The sequence below is a fragment of the Physeter macrocephalus genome, chromosome 20 (assembly GCF_002837175.3).
Source record: "Physeter macrocephalus isolate SW-GA chromosome 20, ASM283717v5, whole genome shotgun sequence".
NCBI classification, from domain to species: Eukaryota; Metazoa; Chordata; class Mammalia; order Artiodactyla; family Physeteridae; genus Physeter; species Physeter macrocephalus.
In genome coordinates this window covers 79,661,404-79,688,676 of record NC_041233.1, presented here as the reverse complement: position 1 = coordinate 79,688,676, position 27,273 = coordinate 79,661,404, and the positions used below count along the sequence as shown (strand labels likewise).

Genomic DNA, 27,273 nt, shown 5'->3' with positions numbered 1-27,273 from the left:
TGACATAACCCCAGATCTCTTCTGTAAATGTGTCCCTGGATGCCTGGAGAATGCAAGCCTGGTTTTTATACACTTATAAATGCATTATAGCAAGAATGGTAAATCTAAGCCCCGACAGAAATGATGCATTCCAAACCAAGGAGAACTGGCTTTTGGATTATCCACTGCTGAGACCCGTCACTCCATGATCTCCTAAATTGGAGCCAATAACCCATGGTTCACAGTGGCACTGAGTGGTGAAAGCAGTGGTTCTTTCTAAGTTAATTGAATTAACGATGATGTTAATACATTACCGCTGAGAGCATGGCTCCCACCCAGACATCCTCCACTGTGTTCAACTTAATAGCAACCTTCTGAAAAGCCCTATCTACGTGGCCTCTTATGTTTCATATTCTCAGAGGGCTGCTGGTATCAGATGCTTAGAGATGCTCTGCTCAATATTTTAAGTTGGACACCCTGTGGATCTTTTCGAAGCAATATTAGTGTTTCAGAAAAGAGAGGAAAAGATAATGATTTTGCTTATCACATGAGTGAGCCTCTGCTACCTTTTGAGCAACACAGTAAACCCTTGCTAATTTTATCCTAACCATAGAGAATCCTTTTGCAGATTACCAGACAGCATGCATTTACAAGTAAGATAATAAGCATGATTTTTATAAAACCAGCTCTCCTCTCTCAGCAGACGTACTTTCTCCAGTTTATTTGGATCATTTAATCCTGATTATGATAGCCGTTCACAGCACAGGAGCAAACTGATTCTAGTATATTCTGTAAAAACTAACGAAGGCACTGGAATTCGAGGCTGGCTGCAGATCTGTGGAATTGAATCCTTGCTGATAAACGGAGTAGAGTTGCCAGGTGTTTGTGCAAATTACAGAGTTTAGACTAGAGGTTAGTAAAATTAGAATCAGCTGTGTTCTTCTGATTTACTTATCATTCATCCACTCTTTTTAGAAAACATTAAATTCATCAGTCAAAATTCGATAAGCAGCCTAGTTAAGGAGCTGGAGCTTCCTTTATTGCCCTTGTTTGTGACAGTGAGGTTTATGTGGAAGCAGAGAAAACATGCCATTTCCAGAAAGTAGACTCCAAATTCAAATACCTTCTGATTAACTAGAGATGAGCAATTTGAAATGCCAATGTGTGCTTGCCAATGTTAGGATAAGGTATGTTTTTCTTCATTCTCTAAGCCTTCTTTGTTGTATGCTCCTTAAACGTGTGGAATTGAGTCATGTGTTTTAATTAAATTTAGTCTTATTTTGTCTCTCGGTTATTTCTTCTGAAGAATCAGCACTCACCACTTAAATATTTGGCATTCCCATCATGGAAGATGGGGCTGCCAACTTTTGGTCTAGTGGCAAGCCATCTCTCTTGTGCTAGTTTCCAAGAAGGAGCCGCCTTTTGCAGAATTTTTTTCTGTAAGGAACAGAGTAATAGCGGGTTAGTATCCAAAGGTTGTTACTATATAGTAAAAGTCCTTATCATGACACCTCAGGTGAACAAAAAGAAAGCAACTCGTGCTTTCTTCTTCAATAGAACTATGCTTTTTTCTCTGTTCCTAAAATCCCTGAACTTCTTAAGCCCAACAGAATCAAAGAGGCTGTTTATTTGGGGGAGGAGGCAATGGAGCAGAGAATTGCCGGGATTCACTGAAGTCCTAGTTTTCGTGATGTTGCTGAGTCCTTGATGTCAAGCAAGAATCAATACTTCTCCGCAGTCCTGTTTTAAGCCTTCGTTTCATCTGTAGCGTGATGAAGTCGTGGCTTCAGGCAGCGTGCCCCAATCAAGGTCACGCTCTGAGGCCCCTCCTTGGGTCTCACCAGCCCCCTTGCCTTCCGGTTCCCAGGGTCCACAAGCAGCCGTGCCCTGGGTCCCCAGTGCAGTAGACGGTGCCTGATGGACCTGTTACAAGCACTTCGATGAAAGTGTTCACCACTTGGCTTGTGTGGCCAAGAGAGCAGGTTGTGTCTTAGCAACCTACTGGCCCACTCCTTTGGGGCCCTATTCAGCCCTCCCCAGCTTCAGTTTAACACCAACTCTATCCAACAATTTATGTGCACATAGCACATTCATCCCATTAGAGCATCCATGTCAGGTGCTGTCCTAGGGGTTGGGAATACAGCAGTGACCAAGAGAGAAGAAAATTCTTTCTCTCACGCAGCTTAAATTCTTATGGGATCCGAGTAATAGTTGCCTGGGGAAGCAACGTCTGAGCGTGTATTTCACAGGGATCCCGCTAGAGATGATCATACAAAGTGAAATAAGTCAGAAAGAGAAAGACAAATACCATCTAATATCACTTATATGTGGAATCTAAAATATGACACAAATGAACCTATCTACGAAACAGAAACAGACTCACAGACATAGAGAACAGACTTGAGATAGGTTGGGGAGGGAAGGATTGGGAGTGTGGGATTAGCAGACGCAAACTATTATATAGAGAATGGATAAACGAAAAGGTCCTACTGTATAGTACAGGGAACTATATTCAATATCCTGTGGTAAACCATCATGGAAAAGAATATGAAAAAGATGTATGTATATGTATAACTGAGTCACTTTGCTGTACAGCAGAAATTAACACAACATTGTAAATCAACTATACATCAAGAAAATGTTTGTATAAAGGGGATCCCAGAGACCCTTGCAGACATGCCATGGTCTGCTTGCTTTTGAACCCTGAATTCAGCTGTTGTTTCCTTCAATTCCTCCTTTTCCCATCTTCTTTCAGTTCAGTGTGGGTGCCTCCATCTCTAGGGAACTCAAGCTCTTGCAGCCCCTTCTTCCTACCAGGCCCACATCCATGAGTAACTGCAGGACCCCCTTGCAGCAGGGGCACTCACCTGGCCAGAGTCCCAGAACTGAGGTGGCTCTGAATTCTGCCAGGGATGGGGGACTGGGCAGCGAGGATGGGGATGCGTGTCCATCATTATTGCGGTAGTTTTTTCCAGCCTGATAGGCCATGGGGTCCGTGACCTCTGTGAAAACATTTTAGAGAGTCGCTCTTCTCCAGAATTTAGAGTTTTCCTGAAAGCACGAGACAGAGAGACCATCAATTGTGAGGATCCTTTCCCACCATGATATTCTGGAAATCTAATCAGAAGCTTTGGGGAATTCAAGGAAAGGCCTGGGATGGACCTTTTTGAGGTGTCTGCTGGTCTGTCTTAAAGGCGTTGCCCCTCTTGTTTTTTGTTCTGTTTCTCACCAGAGTGAGATATTTCGCTAGGATCCATCAAGGAATGGCAGGGAAGTGGCCCTTTGCCTGTTTTCAGATTGCAGAGAACTCTGCGGGCAAGTGACACAGCATCTGTTCTTTTCCAAGAACCAAGGAGCTATTTTAACTGTTACTTGTTCATAAAGATGAAGTTTGGGATGTTTTTTCATGTTGCTCCTTGATTTTTCTTCCCCGTAGTTTCCCTGTCTGTCTTTCTCTGGCTCTTGCTCCTGTGATCAGAATATGCATCAAGGCTTCATTAACCAGGGAAGGAAATGAAAGACTCCCCCTCTGACAGGGGCTCATCAGAAACCCCCAGGAGTTCGGGAAGGACAACTCGAATGAAATCAGGCTTCAAAGGTGTCGGGCAACTCTCCGATGACGATCTGTCGGCGATTTATGTGTTATTGACGCGCCAGTCACGAAATGAAATATCCACCATGCTGATTATTTACGCTTTCTCTGTTTAATTATAGTTTGAAAATGAGATCATCACCAAGCTGGATCATGAAGTGGAAGGAGGTAGAGGCGATGAGCAGTACAAAGTGTTATTTGATAAAATGTAAGTGTGGATTAACAGTGGGATTTATGTCAGAATAGAGACAGAGAGACTGTAATTAGACGACGATGAACTTTGCAGCCCAGAAAAAATTAAGAAGTGTTAATAATGGAAAATATTTAAAATTACACCTCAGTCAAGTGTCTTTTGCTGAGTGTGATTAACAAGGTGTGTGTAATTATTTTTCAGTCTCTTGGAGCACTGCAGGAAGCACAAGTACCTTGCCAAAACGGGAGAAACTTTTGTAAAGCTCGTGGTGCACCTGATGGAAAGACTTTTGGATTACAGAACCATCATGCATGATGAGAACAAGGAAAATCGCATGAGCTGCACTGTCAACGTGCTGGTGAGTGAAAAGTTAAATATCCGGTCTTCCCAGGAAGCCGGAGATTGAACCAGCAGTTCAAAGCCTTGTGAAAGCTGGCCCCAGAGCTTTGCAGAGCAGGACACAGCATGCTTTGCCTGTTTGCTTGGCTGCGGGAGGGAAGGAGGAAGGAAGAACTGTTTGCATATCTGCTTTCAGCACGTCAGCAAAATCATCGTCCTTCTGGGTGTTTTCACACTGTTCTTCCCCTGGTTCAGAATGATGAGCCATCTTATCTTGTAAGCAGGGGAACACCCTCCCTGATTACAGATCCTAAGTGTTTCATTACTAGGAGACTGTAAACACGTCCTGGAGTGGGTCGCATGGTGGCCTCCGAAAGATAGGTCCACATCCTAATCCTCAGAACCTGTGAACGTGACCTTGTTTGCAAAAAAAAAACGCTCCTGGCAGATGTGATTAAGTCAAAGATCTTGAGATGAGACCGTCCTGGATTACCCAGGTGGGCCCTAAATCCAATGACAGGTATTTGTATAAGAGACAGAGAAGGAGAGGACAGAGACCCAGAGCAGAAGACCACGTGAAGAGAGGGGCCGAGAGGAGAGTGACGTGGCCACAAGCCAAGGGACACCTGGAGCCGCTAGAAGCTGGAAGGGGCAGGAAGGAAGCCCCCCTAGTCCCTTCAGAGGGCATGTGGCCCTGCTGACACCTGGATTTCAGACTCAGGCCTCCAAAACTGAAAGAGAATGCAGAGCTATCGTTTTAAGTCCCCAAGATTGTGGTAGTTTGTTATGGCAGCCATAAGAAACTCGTGCGTGGCCACATGATGGCTTGGGTGAACTTGACCACCGCCATCCTCTGGTGTCTTGCAGAGCTGCTGTCACATGGTCAGGTTCTGTGGACATCGGTTTTTGACGTAGTTGTGGTACATCAGGAATGCTTCAGGGCGATGAACTTCTAGGAAGCTTTACGACAAGCTCGGCTGCAGGGCGCGGCTGCTTGGCCTCCTGGCTCTCAGGAGCCACGTGACCACCACATCTGGCTCCAGAGCTCTCTGCATCTCTCTGCATCTTCCTCCTCTGCTGCTTCCTAGGAGCTAGACAAGCAGACTCCTGGCCCTTGGTAGTGTTTTCCTCAATTTCCCCCGCCTGTCCCGATGCAGGAATGCAAGGAAACACTGTGCCTGGTTTCTTCTCTTTACTTCTCTGGGTTGTCCTCATCACCACCTGGTTGTTGGATAGCAGGTGGTTGCCCTGCCCTGACTTCCGCCATTTGTACGGACTTGTAGGCGCTTCGAGCTTATGGGAGTGGACTTTTGTGCCAGGTGGAGCAGGACACATCATTCATTCTTGAAAATCACCAGAGATGTCTGGATTAAACAGATAAACAAAAAGGAATATTTTTCACCTTCCATCTACTTTATTGTCAACACCAAATCTGAGCTTTGCCACGACGAGCCGGCCGCTGAAACCTCGCGCAGTCTCAGCCCTACATTCAGGGGCCGGGCAACCCGTTTTGGCCATTGATAAACATTTCCAGAGCAAGTTTTTCTTTTTTTTTTTTTGCCTTGAAAAGCTAAACACGGGGCACTTCTGGTTTCTGGTCCAGTACGTAAAGGAGCTTGGAAGTCGTTACTCCTATCCTGACCACAAGATAAAAGCTGGCAAACTGAAAATCAACAACTCTTCTTCGATCCACAGGGAAAACTCCTGCTCCCAAAATTGTGATACGGAGAATCCCAGCCTCCCGGAGCAGGAACTGACACTGGAGGCGGTACTGGACTCCTTTTACCCAGTACGTCATGGCCACTTTCAACATAAAATAACAAGGTGTCTTAAAGGAAAAAAAAGACGCAGTTTGAAGAGACAGGACATCAGAGCTGGACTTGGACATGGCTTTAGAGGTTTTAGAATTATCAGACTGGGCATTTAAAATGACCATGATAAATATGCTAACGGCACTAATAGAAACAGTAGTCATTATGGAAGAACAGGTAATGTAAGCTGAAAGATGGGAATTCTAAGAAAGGATCAAAGAGAAAATGCTAGACACTTGCAGAATGAAGAATGCCTTTGGACTTATCAACAGACTGGACATGCCTGAGGAAAGAATCAGTGAGCTTGAAACATCTAAATAGGTTTGCATGTGCGTCATAAGGGTCGGGGGCCACTGCAGGAGTCACTACAGCATCCATCCCTGAGATCTGGCTCACCGGCTATGTTTGCCTCTCCGTCCACCTGTAGCCTGACTGTGCTAGGGTGGCAGTGAGCTCTGCGCCAGGTAAGGGCCTCGATCGTTTGCTCAGGAGTGAGCCTGGCTCTTGCTCTGTTGTCTTCCTGCATTCTTGCCTCTGTCCGTAGGAATTTACTTTGATGATGCCGATGTGGGTAACACGAAGTAGAAATCAGTGGCTTTCTGCAGGAGAGAAACAGAAAGCTTTTCAAGAACGTTCCCTACCATGGACATACTTTGCTAGGCTCCTTCTGAGCCTTAGGGCGATCCAAAAGGCCCATTTGCGTCCAGAAGGAAGAATTATTATTTTACTGATTAGGTTTCCAGCTTTGATGATTGACTACTATTTGTTTCAAGCAGGATCTTCCATGCTCACCAGGATGCAAAACCTGGTGGAGAAATGGTGACAAGCTCTGAACAGGGCCTTTTATCAGAATCAGACTCAGAATCAGGGTCAGAAAAAATAAGGTGCTGTGAGGACACCTGAGATCATAGTTCCTGACGTTATGTTGTGTTCCTCTCTCATCCTGAGATGATCGGATATCATTCACTTCCTTCAACTGGAAACATCCTGAATCATTTGATGAAGAGTCCAGTGTTCTATTCTTAACTGTTTCCTGGGGAGGATAAGATGGATCCCAGACTATCACAATTCTTTCATTTAGAAAATAGAAATCTATGGATTACAGAGAACAAAACTGGATTTTTACAGATAGGTGTTCTGTCTCTTAATATTCACTGCCAAGAACATTTAATCATATAAATATTTTTCTAACCTCCAGGTCCATTTTTACCTTTTCTCCTAGTACTTTTCTTGTGAAACAAATAGAGTTTCATAGAAGTGAATATGTCTATCCATCTCTAGATGAGTATGGATGTATAAACATACATCTAGAAACATATAAAATGTACTCAACTGATCACTAAGCAGAAATCCCCTAGAATTCCTAAGGTTAAAAAATAAAGAATGTAAGATTTATTCATCAATAAATAAATGTAAGCTCATTGCAAAATTTCCTTGAAAACCAGCGCTATTAGTATTATTTTTTTTAATAGAGTTAGTGGAACGTTCTAAGTTGTGTGGGCTCGTTAATGTCCTACTCTTCCTATCACTTAAAAAACAAATTAAAATTAAAAAATGAGAGACAGGGGCTGTGATTCTACCCAGCGGCCTAGTCCTTTAGATGTACCTCTGCAAGCAAGTCTTCATGTGTACCGGATCATGGTTCCCGCTGGGCAAAATGCATATTTGTAATTAAGTGGAATTTCATCGTCACCTCATAATCATGCAATCTTTAATTACTGGTTCATGATTTGTTGTGTATCACCTGGCTCTTCTATGCAATTATCATCATATTCATACCCAGGAATGGTAGAATCATTGTTTTACAGACATAAGTTGGGTCCTTCATGGCCCCTTTACAGGCTAATTAAGGTGGTTCCAACTAGAATTCTAAAAATCTTAGGATGTGTCTTAGTTATGAAGGAGTACAAAATTGAAATACAGTGAAAATGCTTGCGCTCTGAAAGATCAACGCATAGCGCTGGACTGGAATTGGGGACCTAGTCCCAACAGGGTTGCTTGGACAGATGTCAGCCCTGGTGCGGAGAGGACCGTGGGGGGATGGGAGGCTGCCCGCAGAGCCCAGAAGTGGGGCACCGAGCAGTGTGAACTTCTACATAAAGAAAGAAAAAGTTTTATAAAGAAATTGGTAGTTGAGATGAACGTCCTTCAGTTCTAGGGAGGTTTTGAAGTCCTAGGCAGGGAACAGAACGCAGAGCAGGCAGGAGATAGAAGACACTTCCGTATCTCGGAGAGAGGGAGGAAAGTCGCATGATATCCCGTTGTGAAATTGTAGAGGAGAATGATCAAAAGCTTAGGAAAGGATTAAAAATAGGAGTGCAGAAGAGGGTGGTGTGAAATCGTAGCGTGTAAATACTGGTGAGTTGGAAGTGAAGGGCTCATCCTCTGCCTTTGATGTAGGTTCCCTTTGTTACATCGCTCCGAGCCGTCAGCTGAAAATATCCTCATTACCCAGACACAGCACACGAACCAGAGGACACGCAAATCTCAGGTGCTGCAAAATGTGAAAATCTCGGTGCGTCTTTGTAAACGCGCCCCCGCTTACTCTCTGCATTTGTTTATGATTTCTTTTCGGAGAGATCAGTTGTGGAAGCAGTATCTTTCTTTGGCTAATGAAATGAAACAGGCTGTTTCATCTTCTTGGGTAATTGCATGCCCTTATGATGGTGCTATTCACTAGTTATCTCAGGCCCCCCGTTCTAGAGTTCTAACGTCGTGTGCAGGTGCTAAATTTCACATTGAAAGTGGCAATGGTGTTTTCATACCTTAGGCCTTGTTAGGTGACTGTTCTGCACCTTTCTGGTGCCTTGTGAACGATAAAGATTTTAGAGCGTTTTTAGAGATTTCACGTTAAGAAATGTAATTGTAAGAGAAATATTTACGCCCATCCTGAAAATAGTTTACAATATGTTGTAAATAATTGTTGATAATCTGCTAACTAACCTTCCTCTATCAATGCTGTACACGAGGTGTTTTTTAAGCAGCAGCCAGTTTTCTTACTGTGTTTTGGAAGGTCTGTCTAGAACAGCGCTTTCCGATAGACATTTCTTGATAATGGAGAGGCTCTGTATCTACCCTATTCAGGACAGTAGCACTGGCTCCATATGGCTATTGAGCACTCAGAAGTGTGTGGCAAGTGCAACTGAGGAAGTGGATTTTTAACTTCATTCAATTTTAATTAAATTGACTTTCTATTTGAATACATGTGGCTCGTGGCTGCTGTGTTGGACATCAGGTCTACAATGCCACGTTGCCTTCCTGTGGCTCTTGGTAAGTGAGGCTAGACCCAGCATGCTTTACATCACGTTGATGATGCTTATTCCAAAATTTTTTTTCGCTTCTAATGAGATTACAGTGGTTAAGAATGGTGAAGATATCATATCTTTGGGTAATCCTTTGTTTTAACTGAAAACAGGTGACTTTCAAATGACAGAAGTAGATTTAAGCCATCACAGCTTTTATTTTATTTTTTAATTTTTAAAAATTTGTTGCCAAGCATGTTTTTTTTTTTCCTTTTTGTTTTACTGAAATAGAGTTGATTTACAATGTTGTATTAGTTTCAGGTATACAGCAAAGTGATTCAGGTCTATATATATCTGAATATATAGATTCTTTTCCATGATAGGTTATGACAAGATATTGAGTATAGTTCCCTGTACTATACAGTAGGTTCTTGTTGGTTATCTATTTAGATGTGAGAGATATATATATACACACACACAATGGAATATTACTCAGCCATGCAAAAGAATGAAATCATGCCATTTGCAGCAACATGGGTGGACCTAGTTATTTTCATACTAAGTGAAGTAAGTCAGATGGAGAAAGATATATGATATCGTTTATATGTGAAATCTAAAAAAATGATACAGATGAACTTATTTACAAAACAGAAATAGACTCACAGATTTAGAAAACAAACTTACGGTTACCAAAGGGGAAGGGGGGAGCAGGGATAAAATAGGAGTTTGGGAGTAACATATACACACTACACTGTTTAAAGTATAGGAAATTTATTCGTTAGAATCACCCCCCCCAGCCAAAAAAAAAAATGAAGAATAGTGTAAGGTGTTTTTGCATTTTATGTGAATTTATGGTTCATATCCAAAGATCTGGGTCCATTTGGCTGTGTTTGACACAAGTTGAAGAACTGTGGATTTTTAATGTGTCTGTGACACCTTTTATAGAACAGGTTTCTTAAAACAGTGTTGTGGTTTGATTTTTCAGAATTTCTACAAAGAGATTGAAAGAGAAGAAATGTATATAAGGTATGTGAGCATCTGGCTCGTCTGCACCCTCGACCTGTTTATGATAATTGCTGTTTGTCAAGTCCATGCTAAAAAGTGTTTTATAGCCACAGGGGTTGATCTTGTAGGAAATCGTGAAGGCTAGAGTTTGAATTTGCTGGAGCTCCCAGAAGTATCGTCAGGCCTGGTGCAGTTTGTCTGTGCCAATGTGGAGATTTGGGGCTAGGGGGCATCCTTAGCCAGCTCAGAAGAAAATTATTATTTCACAGGGTTTTTGTTCCTCTTGACCGACCCTTATGGCCCTTTAGAAAAAAGGCACTGCCACAAATTTTTTTGTTTCACAGTAAGCCATATGATCAAATGAGAAGTCCAGTCTTAACTTTATCAGAAATAAGGCAATAGTATAAATTTTCAGTCTATTCTTACCTGGGTACCAAATTCTCAAGTTTCGTATTTTCTTCTGGATTTTTCTCCTTCACTGGCCTTTTTCTCTAGGATGGTGGGCTATGATTAGTACCCTCTTCTTCTTGGTCACTCTTAGGGGCCAGTGTCAAATTTTAGCAAGATTACCACTTACGAGACCAGAATAATTATATAATCCACGTGGCATTAGAGTTTAATGATGGATTAGTTACATTAAGCATTATTTTCTTTCTTTTTTTGGTTAAGTCTCTAGTGTATTTATTTGTATAAAGAGTAAACAAAAACATGATTTTCTAACTTTTGATTTCTAAGACTTTTTAACTTTGTCCTTTAAAAACAATACCATGTGAATATAATAAACCTTGAGGAAAACAATCCGTTTCTTTTATCCAAAATGTAGGCTGTGGTGGGAGGGAGGGAGACGCAAGAGGGAAGAGATATGAGGATATATGTATATGTATAGCTGATTCACTCAGTTATGAAGCAGAAACTAACACACCATTGTAAAGCAATTATACTCCAACAAAGATGTTTAAAAAAAAAAAGAGAAGTGTATACAAAAAAAAATGTAGGTTGCTTTATATTAGAAAAGCAACTTTTATTTCTTTATGGCAGAGGAAATCTTTGGATCACGTTCGCTGTGATCATTGGAGCTCTTTATTCTTATGGATTTGTATTTTTATGGATTTTGTGTGTGTATATATTTGGACTCAGTAGAAATGTAAGAAATCACAATCAAACATTGTGTACTCTCATTTCAATTGCAAGAAAGAAAACTCTGGAAAAGATGAGAAAGAATGAGAAACCTTGAAGTATAATTCCACCTCCTTGTGCCACCTTCAGTTTTGTCCTGAAAAGAGAGGACTTAAATTTAAAAAATATATCTATTGTGTATTACTCTGGTTGATTTTTCTTAGTGCTTTGTGTACCAGAAGCTTCCAAGGCATTATGCATTGTGAAGATGGTAAAAAGAAAGTATAGAGATGATTTACTGTTGAAGGTAGAATTTAGCTCTTGCAATTCTCAACACAAATTATTTGGTGATGCTTTAAGAATGTGCCTATGTTTTATCGTCTCAGGTATTTGTACAAGCTCTGTGACCTGCACAAGGAATGTGATAACTACACTGAAGCAGCCTACACCTTGCTTCTCCATGCGAAGCTTCTGAAGGTAGTAAAAATTACCATATACTTTCATGATCCTGTCATTATAAATTATAAGATCATTTAACATTTGATTTTTCCATGACAAATTTCAGTAAACCTAGAACTTAAGATTTTATGGATGTTGACTCAATGCAGTGACATAAACAAAGATAGTTAAGAAGTACTTTGATTATAGATTTGGCTCTCCTGAATGCAAATTGGACAAGATGTCAGAGCAAGTTACCACTGAGCATCTTAAATACCCATCATTGGTCTGCCAGCAGTGAGTTAGAGATTCTGTGATTCCTTATTCCTGCCAACAGGACCCAGTAATGCCGGAGGGCGACCTCAATAAGAAGGAACCTCTGTGGTAACAATAGCTAAGAGAGAGGATGAGCCCACCTCTCATTATTTTATCACAGAGTATAGGGACCAGATCATGGCTTTTCTCTCCATGCGTTCTAAGCAGTTCCATTGAGATGTCCTGTTGGTCCATCAGTTCATGTTGGACTTCCTGCCTGATTCTCCTGGGGGATGTTACCCCTCAGCATAGGTCTGGCATGACAGCTTTCAGCTCTCAGTGTCCTTTTGTTATTCAGATAGCTTTGGACATTGGGGTGTGTGTGTGCGTGTGTGTGTGCGCGCGCGCGCGCATGTGTGTTTTGCCATAATATATTCATGCTCTCCCCATGTCCATTTTCAGCCCAGTTAGTCATACAGAGTGGACCCACAGTAAATAACTGGGTGGTTGTTTGTATTGATGGATGGCAAGATGGATGTATGGGTGGATGGATGGATGTGTTGATGGATGGATGGATGGATGTGTGGGTGGATGGATTGATGGATTCGTGGATGGATGGATGTGTGGATGGATGTGTAGGTGGATGGGTGTGTGGGTGGATGGATGGATGTATGGATGGATGGATGGACGGATGTGTGGGTGGATGGATGAATGTGTGGATGGATGGACGGATGTGTGGGTGGATGGATGTGTGGGTAGGTGGGTGGATAGATGAGGGAATTTCTTTACAACTTCTAGTTTTATACTTCAGAACTTTAGCAAGTCACTGGATCATCTTTCCCATTATACCCTCATAAAAAATTGAAAAATTATAAACTAGGTAAAGAGGAACAGCTACGAGAGTTAGAACTGAGTTGAGTGTCGCTACATAAAGATTGCTCATTCAAGGGATCCTGTGTCTAAACTCAAGCCAGGCCCCCGCGTACCAAGAACTGAATGAAGGGAAACCAGATGAGATTACATTAAAAATGAGCATTAAGCAGTGTCTGCTGGGTGATGAGAGGACTAAGGAGGGTGCCGTGTTGGGCAGTGAATCCCCAGCAAGAATCTTCCAGCCCTTGGCCCAGTCCTGAACTCTCCAGTAGCTCGTGTGATATGCATACTCATAAGCTGCTTTAGGGACACTGGAGTGTGGAGATTTACCTTTGCCTGAAGACAAGAGTCCTTTATAAAGGAAACACAATGAGACTCGTTTCAATCTGAATGCCTCATCCAGTCATCCATGGTACCCTTTTGGCTTTGCACCATATAAAGCTCTCCTAAGGACTGTCATTTATGAAGATAGAGGTATCAGTTGGGGCGTCTCACACCAGCCGTCCCACTTTGAATTCTAATGGCTTTCATTTGTTAGAAACCCAAATTTTAGTAACAAGGTGATTTTGAAACTACAAAGATATATCTTTTACACCAGGGAAATTAAAATGGGCTTGACAAGCTGCTTGGTCACCCTTACCCTCTCTCATAGTACATAAGTTTTTCTACGGGCGTGTGAATGTAAAATAGGTGTATGTGTACGAAGTATCATTTGTGTAATCATTGCACTTATTGAGCACAGACGGGTTTGTCATAAACGGTACAAGGACGTTTCACAACCCAAATCAGTCGGCCCAACTGCATTATCATTTCCACTGGGGTTTTGAATTTTCCAGTGAGATGCCAAATAATTGCTGTCCATATCTTTTACATCATTACATTTTGCAGTTTGTCCTAAGTATGTTTTGATATTGCAGTAAATGTGAATTCATGCTGGTTAATCAACATACTAAAGAACGTTACTTGTATCTTTATGAAAATTCTTCACCATGATTGATATATTCTTGTTCATTGAGCAAAAATCCTCAAATAGGGTCTTCTTTTTTCGGTTAAGTCTATTTTGTCAAAAGAAACAAGGGCAATAAAAACATCAGCCTTTCGCCTAGCAATCAAGTTATTTCATCTCATTCTTTAAGTGGACGGTATAAAGGAGTTTTGCTTCTCCATTCAATATTTTTTTAGGTGATTTTAAACTCCAAGGAAGTTATTTGCCATCCAGACTTTCTTATTCTTATTTATCTTAGTATAGTTACATTTCAGGATCATGTAAAACTTTACTTTTACCCTTCATAAAAGTAGAAATCTGGCCATGTGGTGAAAATGCCACAATTAATTGAGTTTGTAACTCCCAGTTACGGTTGGGCTACGCACTTCTCATTTGAAGGTGAAAGAATTTGCAGCAGCGTAAAGGTTTCTCATTCTTACTTGACACTCCAGGTGCTGGAGAGCCCATCTGGCCCCATGGCCCTTTCACCCTGTTTTTGGAGCCCTGGGGTCCAGCACGGAGCGCTCCAGAGCCCTTCTGGCTTCGGGAAGGTGGGAGGGGGTGTGTGCTGTGAGAGCCCGCCTCTTAGGGAGCCTTGCACTTTTGCAGGCCTGTCCCTTGGGGCCTTTGCCCTCTGCCCCAGTGGTTCCTGTCCATTTGTCATGCCCCCTAAAATGTGGCACCACAGCTGGTCCCATTGCTCCAGATGTGGCCTGGCCAGCCCCGAGTCCAGTGGGGACCCCCCCACCCCCCTGTGGTCCAGGCAGCCGGCAAGTCCGCTGCTTTCTTGGTAGCATCCTCACCGTCCTGTCTTCAAACAGGGTCAAGACCCACCTCCTGAGTCCAGCTGATGAGTGAGCCCATCCTGATTCTTCCCTCCAAGGAGCCTCCGCAGACCCCCTCGTCCTGCCTCCCGCCCTTAAATTGCCCATGAAATCTTTCCTGCAGAGTTATTACATGCCACCGTGCTCTAATTTGTAACAGCACTCTCTCTGGGGCAGGCATCTTCTGACACATCTTTGACCTGGTGCCTTGCACATAGTAGGTCCCCACCAAATATTGAAGTTTATTGAACCCTATATTTAGTGCCGTTGATGTCTTGAGCATAAGTTTAGGAGTTTAGGTGTCAAATGAGCTTGCCTTCACTTTGATGCATCCTTCCTTCATCCCATAAGTCCACTGTCACGTCCACAAACGCTGGCCGAGCCCTGCCTTTGCCACAGGCAACATGCCTACAGCTGAAGATCCCAAGACACCTCCCTGTCTGTAAGGAGCTTTCTTTACGACCTGTAAGTGGAATCCATGTGCTTTCTGCTGTTGATTAAAATGTTGAGCAGCACAGGACTGAGGCCACCGCCCAGGGATGCCCCACTTGAGGCAGCCATAGATCACCCGGTTCCTCATTCATCTGGAAGGTTCCAAGGCATCATGGGCAAGCTGACAGTTCTGTGCTGCCCAGAACCAGCTGGGTTTCTCTTCTGTGTGAATCTAGACCCAGCTTTGCCTTCTTCTTTCTTTCACTTGTCTTGAGGCCTGTGCACAGAGGTTCTGCCCTCAATTCCAGACCCGACAGCCTGACGGCAGCAGCTCCAACGACCCCCGGAACCATGGCCCGAGCGCCCACACTGAACTCAGGGCTTACTGTGCATTCTGACCCGACGGTAGGGAAACGGTAGCCCTGGCCGTGCCCTCACCTGGCACCGCTCATGCTTTGCTTTTGCCTCAGTGGTCGGAGGACGTGTGCGCGGCCCACCTCACCCAGCGGGACGGGTACCAGGCGACAACACAGGGACAGCTGAAAGAGCGGCTCTACCAGGAAATCATCCACTACTTCGACAAAGGCAAGGTAAAGAAAAAATGCAATTTTTCTGATATTTTCCTCTTTGTGTGCACCTTCTTGCAGCGTTGTAAACACATTTTTTAACACGTGGTGTGTGTGGTACCAGAAATTTGTTACGGATTGTATATCTGAAGGTTTTAGGCATGGCCCTCCTGCTGGCACTTCGAAGTAGAAATCCTAACAAAAATAAAAAGCACTCGCCCTTTTGTAGATGCTCTGCTGAAAGTCAGGACTGAAAAGCACAAGTATTTTCATAGTCCTTGCCAGAGAGAACCCAGCTGGGACACTGATTTGGGGGAATTTCTGGCTACATTAGAGCTAATGCTTTCCTTTGACAGTTTGCGTTTTTCTGTTGTCACCAAAATATTAATCCCATGGCAAGACCAATATCGCTCCTGTTGGTGGCCTCTCCATTAACTGGCTCAAACAAAATTATTTAATCTGTTGACTTCTACTAAAAGGAAACCTGCCATCATTTTAATCAGCCAGTAATAGGTCTCATCACTGTAGTTCATGTGATTCAGATAAATAGTAACTATTAAAAAAAAAGGGGGCTCCTTCAGTTAAGAAGTTTTTAAAATCTGCCACCAAAGTGACTTCTAAGCTCATTCTGTGCCTTCATCAGGATTCTTAACTCATCTCGATTACCAGCCTTTTTTTTTTTTTCTTTTCTCTTTACCTTGAGAAAAGTGAACAGAGAATTCCACGACGGTACCTGTATTCGTCTCTCAGGGCTGCGGTAACATAGGCCTACCCACCGGGCAGGAATCTGTTCTCTCACAGTTCTGGAGGCTGTAAAACCAGTCAGCGTGTCGGCAGGGCCGTGCTCTCTGAGTGATTCAAGGGGAGAATCTGCTTCCTGCCTCTCTGTAGTGTCTGGTGATGCTGGAAGTCCTTGGCTTGTAGATACATCACTCCAGTTCCTGCCTCTGTATTCGTGTGGCTTTTTCCCTGTGTGTCACTGTGTCCAAATCTTCCTCTTCTAAGAGCACCGATTATTGGATTTAGGGCCCACGCCATCCAGTGTGACCTCATCTTAACTTGATTACGCCCAAAGACGCTGTTTCCAGATGAGGTCACATCCACAGATCCCAAGGGTTAGGACTTCAACATATCTTTTGGGGGGGACCCAGTTCTACCCCCAGCAGCACCCATATCGGGAAAGGATGATGGCTGACCCTTTTTGTGGTTGTCGACATAAACAGAACCCTTTTGAAAAGACCATGTGTGTTTTATTTATTCCCTGGGGTCCTTGACACGGGACAAAAATCAAAATATTCAGAATAGCATGAGGATTGGCCAGAGGCCACTTGGAAATGGTCTGTGAATTACACCTGGTCCTATAGCAAAACAGAATATATTTCTTCATAGAAATGAGATGGTTTCACAATTAAGGCCGATTGCTAAAATGTTATTAGCTTAGCCAGGGGAATTCTGTTCCTCGACAAACTGCTAAAAAAAAGTGGATCCATTCCTTCCCCCGATGGCTTTCTGGCTTATTATGCTTTTGAGAAGGGTAATCAGGTGTTGTGGAAGGGGCAGAACAGGAGGTAGGACCCCAGAGAGGCCCAGGAAGCCTGAGGGCCAGAGGTCATTGGGGCTGGAAGAGTGTGTGCCTTTACTGATAGTCATTCTGGGTTCTCACGTCCTCTGACAGCACTGGCCCCGAGATCTCTCCGACCACATCTCAGCTCTCCTCCCTCCCTCGCTCCTTATTTTCTGGCCACACCACCCCTCGAGGGTCCTGATCCACACCAGCCCTTCCCTCGCTCCTTATTTTCTGGCCACACCACCCCTCGAGGGTCCTGATCCACACCAGCCCTTCCCTCGCTCCTTATTTTCTGGCCACACCACCCCTCGAGGGTCCTCATCCACACCAGCCCTTCCTGCCTCTGCCTGGAGGCCTCTGCTGCTCCTGCCTTCGGCTCATCTGTCTTCATCCAGCTTAATGTCACCTCTGCTCCGATGCCCACGATGTCCTCTTCTTTTCCGTATAGCACTTAACCACAATTTGCAACCGTAGATTTGCACGTGTATTTCTTCAGCGAGTCTCCCATAGGCCATGAGCTCTGTGAAGATAGAGGCCACACACATGTAATCCTTCACAACACATGTAACTCTCAGACAGAGCCGGGCACGTAACACAGGGGCGTTTGTTAGGTGAACAAAGAACTCAGTGAAAGAATGCACGAACAAGTGAGTGAATACTCAGCATTTAAGGGTGATTTCGGACAGATGGGAGGGGCTCATGGACGGCAGGACAGCTGGCCTTCAATAAATAATAAAGTGAGGAACCACGTGGGTTTGGTTTGGTTTTTAGCCGAAGTAGCCTCGTGCGGAGGGAAAAAAATGAACGTGTTCAGTTTAGAACAGTGGTTCTCAACCGGAACCCTTTCAGGTTACCATGCCTGGGGGTGTGGACGCGACTGGCGTCAAGTGGGTCAAGGTCAGGTTTGCTGCTCAGCACCCTACGAGGCAGCCACAGCCCTCGCCGCCCAGAACTGCCCAGCCCAGAATGTCACTAGTGGCCAGGCTGAGAAATCCTGGTTTTGAAGAAAAGCGAATTCAAGTGATGCCGCATTACAGGCAAAAAGAGAAAGGGGCTGAAGGAATGTTCTCACATGTTTCTGTGTTTTGGAGGAGACAGAAGGATGGCTCTGGTAACGTGAGCACTTAGCTCACCTGGAGTCAAGAATGTTCAACTTGGGCTTCCCTGGCGGCGCAGCGGTGGAGAGCCCGCCTGCCGATGCGGGGGACGCGGGTTCGCGCCCCGGTCCGGGAGGATCCCACGTGCCGCGGAGCGGCTGGGCCCGTGAGCCACGGCCGCTGGGCCTGCGCGTCCGGAGCCCGTGCTCCGCAACGGGAGAGGCCACAACAGTGAGAGGCCCGCGTACCGCAAAAAAAAAAAAAAAAAAAAAGAATGTTCAACTTGATGGAACTTGTTAATCAAAACTGAGCAGAATCGTCTTCACGGCAGCTGTTAGAGGCGTACCGGCGAAAGAGACTGAAAAGCCATTTCTGAATGCCCATAACTTCTCCACGAGAACGTTAAAAAGAAACGCAAGTTCACGCATCTTTCTGAGGCTAACATGAGGGTGAGGGAGAAAATTTCATCAAACGAAATTTCAAGCACCTGGATGATGAGCCACGAAGCAAAAAAAAAAAAAATCATTTTAACATCAACAAGCATTCAATTGTCTGGGGAAAAACTAACAGAAGGAAGGAAGTATCCATCTTCTGTATTAGCTGGGATGGGCTGCAATCTGCTGGGGTTTCAACCTCTCACCATCTCAGTGGTGCTACAAAACCCCGATTGATTTCTCACTTACGCTCCCAGTCCATCCTCACTTCTGGGGACCCAGGTGAGCAGAGGTCCCAACGCAAAGGAATGCAGCCTCAGAGGGACAGGGAGTCACTGCCCGGCCCCTACACGCTCGGCCCAGAAATGACACGTGCGTTTGTGCTCGTGTCATTGACTAAAGCAGATCACGCGGCCACAGCGAGCTTCAGTGGATGGGGAAGTGCCCGGAAGGGAAGGCAATGTACGTAGCGCCTACATCTACCAGGTAAACCAGGTAAACTACCAGGACGTCTAATCGGACAAGTGAGGCGGAGTTCTAACCTAGGGCACGTGGGAATGACCTAAGCACATGTATGTTCTGAAAAGGTAATGTTCCCTCTAACCCCCCAGTTGTACAGCTTCGCACAACTGGACACGTGAGAACAGAGGCATCTCCAGAACCTGGTGCTGGGCCAGCTCCTCCGTAGTTGAATTTCTTCCTCGGGTTAGGGAGGGGTTGGGAGCGACGTGACCGGGCTGGGCAATGTAGGGGCAGCGGCACCTGAGAACTGGTTCCAGCTCCCTGTGGCCAGGATGCCCGAAGTCTCAGCAGCTGGGGAGTCGGGGGGGCAGGAGGTCACAGCAGAAGGTAAGTTTGCTTCTTCATGCCAGATTTAGAATCACATTCATCTAGGAAGCAAGACCGAGACATGGTCTTATTAGACTGCCAAGTGTTGGGTATATGCGGTCATTTGAGAAAGAACATCCTTCGTGCCTTCTCTGGAATAAGACAACGGCTGAGGTCGTTGCTGCAGATTCAGAACTTGACGTTGGGAAAGACTAGATGCACACATTTCTGTACTCCGTGCGCAGACTGAAGTTTTGTTTTTTGGTTTTTTTTAATTGAAATATAGTTGATGTACAATGTTGTGTTAGTTACAGGTGTACAGCAAAGTGATTCCGTTATATATGTGTGTGTGTGTGTGTATGTATATATGTATATTCTTTTTCAGATTCTCTTCCATTATAGGTTATTATAAGATACTGAGTAGAGTTCCCTGTACAGTGGGTCCTTGTTGGTTATTTTATCTATAGTAGTGTGTACACTGTACACGTTAATCCCAAACTCCTAATTTGTCCCCCCCCCTTCCCCTTTGGTAACCGTAAGTTTGTTTTCTATGTCTGTGAGTCTATTTCTGTTTTGTAAATAAGTTTATTTGTATCATTTTCATAGATTCCACATACAAGTGATATCATATGATACCTGTCTTTCTCTGTCTGGCTGACTTCACTTAGTTTGATCATCTCTAGGTCCATCCATGTTGCTGCAAATGGCATTATTGCATTCTTTTTTTTGGCTGCGTGCTATTCCGTCGTGTTTATATACCACATCTCCTTTATCCATACTCATCTGTCGATTCTTGGGGAAAAAAATATCTTGAAATGGGTGATAGTTGGCAAGTGATTCAGCCCATGGGAACTTGAAGGAAGGCTGCTCACTGTGGGGTCCTCTGGGTAGAGGTGCCCAGGGAGCCGGCCCTCCTATGATGGGGGGCTCCGACCTGAGCTGTCTGCTACGAGAGTCACAGGACCCATGCAGCCATGAGCACCTGAAACATGGCCAGTCCAAACTGAGACGCACCGTCAGCGTACAGCAGCACTGGATTTCTAAGGCTCAGCGTGAACAAGAGACTGTTGTTATGAGCTGAATTGTGTCCGCCAGAAATTCATGTGTTGATGCCCTCACCCGAGTACCTCAGAAGGTGACTATTTGGAGATAGGGCCTGATCCGATATGACTGAACTCCATATAAGAAGAGGAGATTAGGACAAAGACACACACTGAGCAAGGACTAGGTGAGGACACAGGGTGGGAATTTGTCTCACAAGCCAAGGAGAGAGGCCTCAGAGGAAAGCATCCTTCTGACAACTCGGCCTTGGCTTCTCGCCTCCAGAACTGTAAGGAAATAAATTTGTTTTAAGGCGTCTAATCTTTGGAACTTTGTTATGGCAGCCTGTCAAACATCTCATTAATTTTGTGTTATTGATTACATTTGAAAGAATACTTCAGGTATAGTAAATATTACTAAAATTAATCACTTTTTTAAAGAGTTTGCTCATTTTTAAAGCTTTTTGCTTTTTTAAAATAAATTTATTTATTTTTGGCTGCGTTGGGTCTTCGTTGCTGCGCGCGGGCTTTCTCTAGTTGCTGCGAGCCGGGGCTACTCTTCATTGTGGTGCGCGGGCTTCTCATTGCGGTGGCTTCTCTTGTTGTGGAGCACGGGCTCTAGGTGTGTGGGCTTCAGTAGTTGCGGCACGCGGGCTTATTAGTTGCTCTGCCGGTATGTGGGATCCTCCCAGACCAGGGATCGAACCCGAGTCCCCTGCATTGGCAGGCAGATTCTTAACCACCGTGCCACCAGGTCCCTAATTCCACTTTTTAAAATGTGGCTACTAGAAAAATTGTACATGTATCTTGGCAGATGGTTCCATTGGACAGTGCTGCTGTGAGCCAGAGGCTTTGCTTTTGTTGAGAACGGTACCTGCTAGCGCATCCATCCACAGGCTGCTGGTAAATCGAAGCTTTACTGCATGTCCTACGGAGTCATCAAAGGCCACGGCATTGCTTACATGCTTGTTGGGATATATTCCTTACACTAAATGAATATTTTGAAAAACTGAAATAAATCTAAGAGAATTAGGAAATGGGAACCAAAGCCAGGAGATAATAGAATGTATGTCAGAATGACAAGGGGAAGCATGATCACAGGCACCAAAATTGGATTTTTTTTCTTGTGACCCAGTGTCATTTCTGTAATTGGAAATAAGTGTCCAGAGTACGGTTGTTCTTAGCATTAGGGAGGGACGGGCATGTGAGGGGCTCTTTTATGAACAGAAGATCCTCTGAATGAAATACAGACAAGGCATTGGTAGGGAGGAAAGGAAAGAGTAGAAACAGAGGCAGTTATGAAGATAAACCATAAGAAGTCAGGAAGAAGCAACATAGCTTTGTTGGAGCAAGATGCCGTTTTCTGGTACTTATGTATTTTATTTTTAAAATTTAGAATTATGCCTCTCAGTTGTTTTCTTCTGTGCTTTGACCAAAGTCTATTATAATCTTATTATTAGTTTCCCAAGCTCTTAAGGATGAGTCACGTTTCCTCTCTGTGATTTGTGAGTCCAAGTGCCTTCGGGGATGAGTGTCACCGACCGACTAGCTCTAAGGTCTGCACCTTCTCGGCCGGGTTCTCCCTGGGACACTGCTGAACGGTGCGGGTCTCTGAACAGAAGTCGGCTCATCCGGCGTGTTTTCCCCATGAGCTCTCAGCCGCCCTGCACTCCCAGTCCAAGACGCATCACCCACATCCACCCCTGCCATTCGGCTCCCCGGGCCACCATTCTGGGCTCTAACAAAGTGGCCATGGCATCATAGCTTTAATCGCTCCACGGATGCCCAAACCCCAGGGTCCCCCAAGCTCCTCTACAGGCAGATCCAGGCTTCTACCTGGCAGGTGAGGCCCCTTACAGCAGGGCTCTGCCCATGTATCTACCCTCTGGTCACCCACAGCATCTTGCCTCTTTCTGAACGTGCTTTTTGATTCCCAGCCCCGGGACCTTCTGTGGTCTCCCCCGGATGGGGAACGGCCCCTTCTCACCTGCCGTCTCTTGTGGTGACTCCTTCCCACCTCCTACGCATGTTTTCCTGCTGTCTCCACCTTGGAGCCTTTCCTGCCCCCCATGCAGAGAGAGTCCTGTCTCTGGGCTCTCCCTGCCCTGGCCAGGAGCTATTTCTAGGTATCCTGTATCCCCTCCTTTGAGTGTCTCACACTTTAATGGTCCCCTGGGGATCTTGTTAAAATGCAGATTCTGGGAACTTCCCTGGCGGTCCAGTGGTTAAGACCCTGCACTTCCACTACAGGGGCGCAGGTTCGATCTCTGGTCGGGGAGCTAAGATCCCACGTGCTGCGTGGTTCGTCCACAGGGGAAAAAAATGCAGATTCTGATTCACTAGGTCTTGGGAGGGGCCCGAGGCTCTGCATTTCTAAGCAGCTCCCAGTAATGGCAATGCAGCTGGGCCAGGGTCCACCCCTGGGTCACCAGGTCCTGCTTTGACTGGAGCTCCTTGGGGACAGGGCAGGCTGGGTCTGACACCTGTTTGTCCCTCTTCGGGAGCCCTTTGCTGCACACAGACCGGGTATTCAGTCACTTTTGTTAAGTAGACTGTTCTTTAATAGCAGTTTTTAGGTTCACAGCAAAACTGAGCAGCAAATGGGGAGAGTTCCCATGTACCCCTGCCCGCCCCCCCCCGCGACATGTGCAGCCTCTCCCACTGTTAACAGTGTCATTTTTATTGAATTAAGCACATTTGGCCAATGCTTGAGCAAACACTGGAAAAGGCCGCCATCACGCAGACATTCCACAGAGTTCCTAACATGGGGCTTATTTGTCTCACGTGTGTGGCCTGGCCTCCTGACGCAGACTCTGAGCCCCGGAAACGTCTGAAGGGCGTGCCCCCCTGCCCCCCACTCCGGCCCGGCAGCCCCTGGGGCAGATCCCTGTCCTCATTCCAGAGGTGCCGGTCTTGGGACTGTGCCTTTTCCGCAGGCTCGTTTCCCAAGCCTGATGCTGATTTGGCTTACGTGTGCTGCCTTCAGTGCAGAAGTTGTGGATGGAATAAAGGCAGATTCTTCCGAGACCCGGGCCGGCTTTTCCTGCCTGGACTCCCGTACGTCTGCTAGAAATAAGTCCTCGGTCAGAATGATCGCAGGGGTGGATCAAGTGAACGGGCAGGGATGGTCATGCGGGGAGGGCCGTCTGGTATCGGCCGCAGGCTCTGACGTCACTGCTGACTCAAGGTCCATCCCGGGTCCATGTTCTAAGTGTTCTCCTGCAGCACATGCGTACTTAAATCACAAGAGTTTCTTGGGTTTGATTTTACACGTGTTTCATTTTAGGGGGAAGAAATTGCAATTTTGGTTTAAAACCATATATTTGGGTAATGGGCCTTATTAGTACTACAGTTGGACTTGAAGACCAGTGATGGCTGAGGACCACACAGTTGTAAAATGGACTCTACCCGGTACCTGAGCCTGGCAAAAGTATGACTCGGTTATAGCTCCACTGATACAGGCTGTCACCTTATGTGATTAAGGAAATCTTCACTATGTCCTTAATAGGTGGAAACTTTACACATCCTAGAGCTAATTTTCACTGTTTTAAATGTATGCAGCTACCCAGGGGAAGTAGGGGCTTACAGAACCCAAGGCAGATTTGTGTCCTGGAAACCGTGAGCGCAGGCCCTTCAAGGAGCGTGTTCCCACCCCATCCCTTGGACACCAGCACCTGCGGGGACACCCCAGGGCGCCCGCCACAGACTGGGGTCAGACTGTATTAAAAGTCTGTCTAACCTTGTGCTCTGAAAGCAGCAACGCTGAATGGATTTTCTGCTCCTTCATATTGGACGCTCCGGAGTTTGAATTATGATCTGTTATCTTTCTGTATTGCTTCTTCACAAAAATCATTATTTTATTTTTGCTTTTCCACCGTTTAAAAAAGTTTTGAATGTCTTTCAGCCCAGCTTTTGGTCTTTTCATCTGTTTCTTTCTCTCCAAAAAGACGTCATTTCCATCTGATTCCCTTTTCATTCTCTTGCTCTTCTTCCTTCCTGGGCTAATAATTACTCCCTTTGCTCCTTTTCCTTTCTCTTTTTACCACCTGTTTTTGCATCTCCGGAAAGCCCACTGTCGGGTTTTATCGTGGCAGTCGAGCGTTCTGTCCTGAAGATGCTCTGAATTGTCTGTCTTATTGTGTTTGGTCGAGGCCTAGTAATTTTCAATAAAGCCCTTCGTTCAAGTACGGCACTGAAAATTACCAGGCTTCTCTATGGAGGGTGTGTCTAAAGTAGAAGCCCTGCTCTCAGGAAAATGTAGTCAGAGTGAGGGAGCCAGTATTAACCAGCATTAACCTCCTCGAAAGCCAGGAAGCAGCCTGGCAGCGTCAGCTAAGGGGGCACATAGCCGACAGCCCATGTGATGTATGAAGCGCTGGGATTCTTTTCAGCTGTAGCTCTGTCTTCTTTTCCCTTAAAATAACCTCGCCTTGACGAAGTTTGCACTTTGCCTTGTGCCCAAGTCAAAAGAGGAGGCATCTTGCATCATCTCGTGAACTAAAAATAGGGGTTTGGAAGCAGGTTTCCACTTTTGATGAAATGGTTGGATTTCTTTTCTAAGTATTGGGGGTGACATTTTCTCATCCTCCGAGTTTCCTCTTAAAAACACAGTTGTCCTTGAGAGGAATTACAGGTGCGAGCATCATATCACCCTCTTCTTGGTTGGTTCTCAGCATTTGCAGAATTTTCAAAAATCCTGATATTTGCCAGAATCTGTTCAATTAGCAAGAATTTGGCTGGAGTGCTCAGAGATCCTGTGTTAATTATGATTTTCGCCCCCCAAAAAAGAACGATTTATGATCAGAGCACGAGAAAAGCAAGGTTTAGAGTCGGTGACAACCCTGCTGCCCCACACCCCGCCCTGCAGGACCCCTCACACGCGTTTCCACCACCCAGCCTCCTGGGTGCCAGGTGCCGCCTGCACCCATGAATGACGGGGTGCAGGGGGGCGGGAGGGCAGAGGCCCGCCTCGAGGCGTGAGCAGGGAAATACCAGAACCCTCCTCTGGTCTGTTGCCCTGGTGGGCGCTGAGTCAACCTACCTAACAGGTATGGGAACAATTCCCTCTCCTGAGGAGAAAGGGGACACTTCCTTGTCCCCGAGAAGGTGACACGTCAACTGGGCCTTGAAGAATGAGACAAAGCTTGCCAGCTGAGGGCTGGGAGGGCAGGGATTCCAAAGAGTGGGAACCCCACTGGTCAAGGCCAGGGCTCCCGAAGACATCTCACTCTTCTGGAGAAGCCGAGAAGTCTGTCTCTCGGGGGGGGCGAGGAAGGGGTCCTGGGAGACACAAGTGCAGAGAACTTGGAGCCATTCTGTCCGTGGCCTTGTGTGTCTCCTGAAGATTTGACTTACCCCATAAGGCACAAGAGCCAATGAGATTTTATGAACATAGGCAAGGATGCCTTTATCGTCCTCTTTTCAGGGAGTGATTTTGGCTACAAGGTGGCAGAAGCCCTGGGGGTGGAGGGCTGGAGCGGTGGCCCAGGGAAAGGTTGTGGCAGCGGGGATGAGGAGAGGCAGGTGACAGCTCCAGAGACTTGAAGTCAGCTGATCACACAGTGTCTCTCAAATGGGGTCAGTGTCAGATGTGTGAACGCCCAGAGGAGCCGGGTACCAGGCCGGGTCAGACGCCGGGCGCAGAACAAACCTGACGGGGCTGCAGAGCTGGCAGGGAAGTGACTTCTGATCAGTCCGGGGAGGTTTTACTTCCTTCCGAGCAGTTCGAGCAGTTCCGGGTGATGAGGCTCCATTCCTTCACGTGTGAATTCTTTTTCAAAGTAGTTGATTTTCCAGCTAGTGATACCCAGGCTGCGTGGTGCAGCTTTGGCCCCGTCACAGCCTCGTCCACGGGTCTGCATCTGTCCCTCCTGTCCCGGGGACAGCCCTCCGTGGTCATGTCCAAGGCCGCTCCTCCCCCCCTGAGCCCGGGATCCCCCTCCCCATCCAGGACATCACTCGGGCCCGTCCGCCCTCTCCCTGACAAGCAGCACTGTTTTCCTCTCCACTGGCTAATACACACTCGCCTACAACCATGCCATTATTTCTCCCATCTTTAAAAAAATTCTCTCTCTTTCTGACTCCCCTCGCCAGCTACTGCCTGTTTCTCTTCTTTCTCCAATCCTCCTTCAAGAGCTGTGTGTACACCTTCTGTTCCTCCTCTGTTCTCCCTGCACCCACCCCCATCCCAGGTGCCCAGTAATTATCTACAGAATGAGGGGGTGAGTGACAGGATGTGTCCCTTCTCCTTCCAATCAAACCACCAAGGAAAAGGCAACTGTATCTTTCGCTGTCTGGTTTAGGCTTTCTAAGGGCTTGCAGAACTACAGATGTCCTGGCTTAAAGAAAAAGCAAAAAAAATCCCTTTTTTTAGGGAGAAAAAAAAAAAAAAGTTGTGCCTTCTCCATTTTTCCCCCGGGGCATTAAAACTGAGCAAGCCATTTTCCATTTGGACTAATAAAGAATTGCTGTGGGGCTTCCCTGGTGGCGCAGTGGTTGAGAGTCCGCCTGTCGATGCAGGGGACACGGGTCCGTGCCCCAGTCCGGGAAGATCCCACATGCCCCGGAGCGGCTGGGCCCGTGAGCCGTGGCCGCTGAGCCTGCACGTCCGGAGCCTGTGCTCCGCAACGGGAGAGGCCACGGCAGTGAGAGGCCCGC

At 45.8% G+C, this 27,273-nt stretch overlaps 2 protein-coding genes across 2 annotated transcripts in view; one reads left to right on the top strand and one right to left on the bottom strand.

Moving 5' to 3' along the window:
- The window catches only part of DOCK1 (dedicator of cytokinesis 1), a 495,771-nt gene that overhangs the window by 20,853 nt on the left and 447,645 nt on the right, over window positions 1–27,273 (bottom strand). The gene's annotated exons all lie outside the window — the stretch shown is intronic.
- LOC114484611 (dedicator of cytokinesis protein 1-like) overlaps window positions 1–27,273 on the top strand; it is a 40,822-nt gene that overhangs the window by 6,412 nt on the left and 7,137 nt on the right. The window contains exons 2-6 of the mRNA XM_055080982.1: window positions 3,694–3,779; window positions 3,966–4,122; window positions 10,142–10,182; window positions 11,664–11,754; window positions 15,555–15,674. Of these exons, the coding sequence (XP_054936957.1) occupies window positions 3,694–3,779; window positions 3,966–4,122; window positions 10,142–10,182; window positions 11,664–11,754; window positions 15,555–15,674 (495 nt within the window). The remainder of the gene's footprint in view (window positions 1–3,693; window positions 3,780–3,965; window positions 4,123–10,141; window positions 10,183–11,663; window positions 11,755–15,554; window positions 15,675–27,273) is intronic.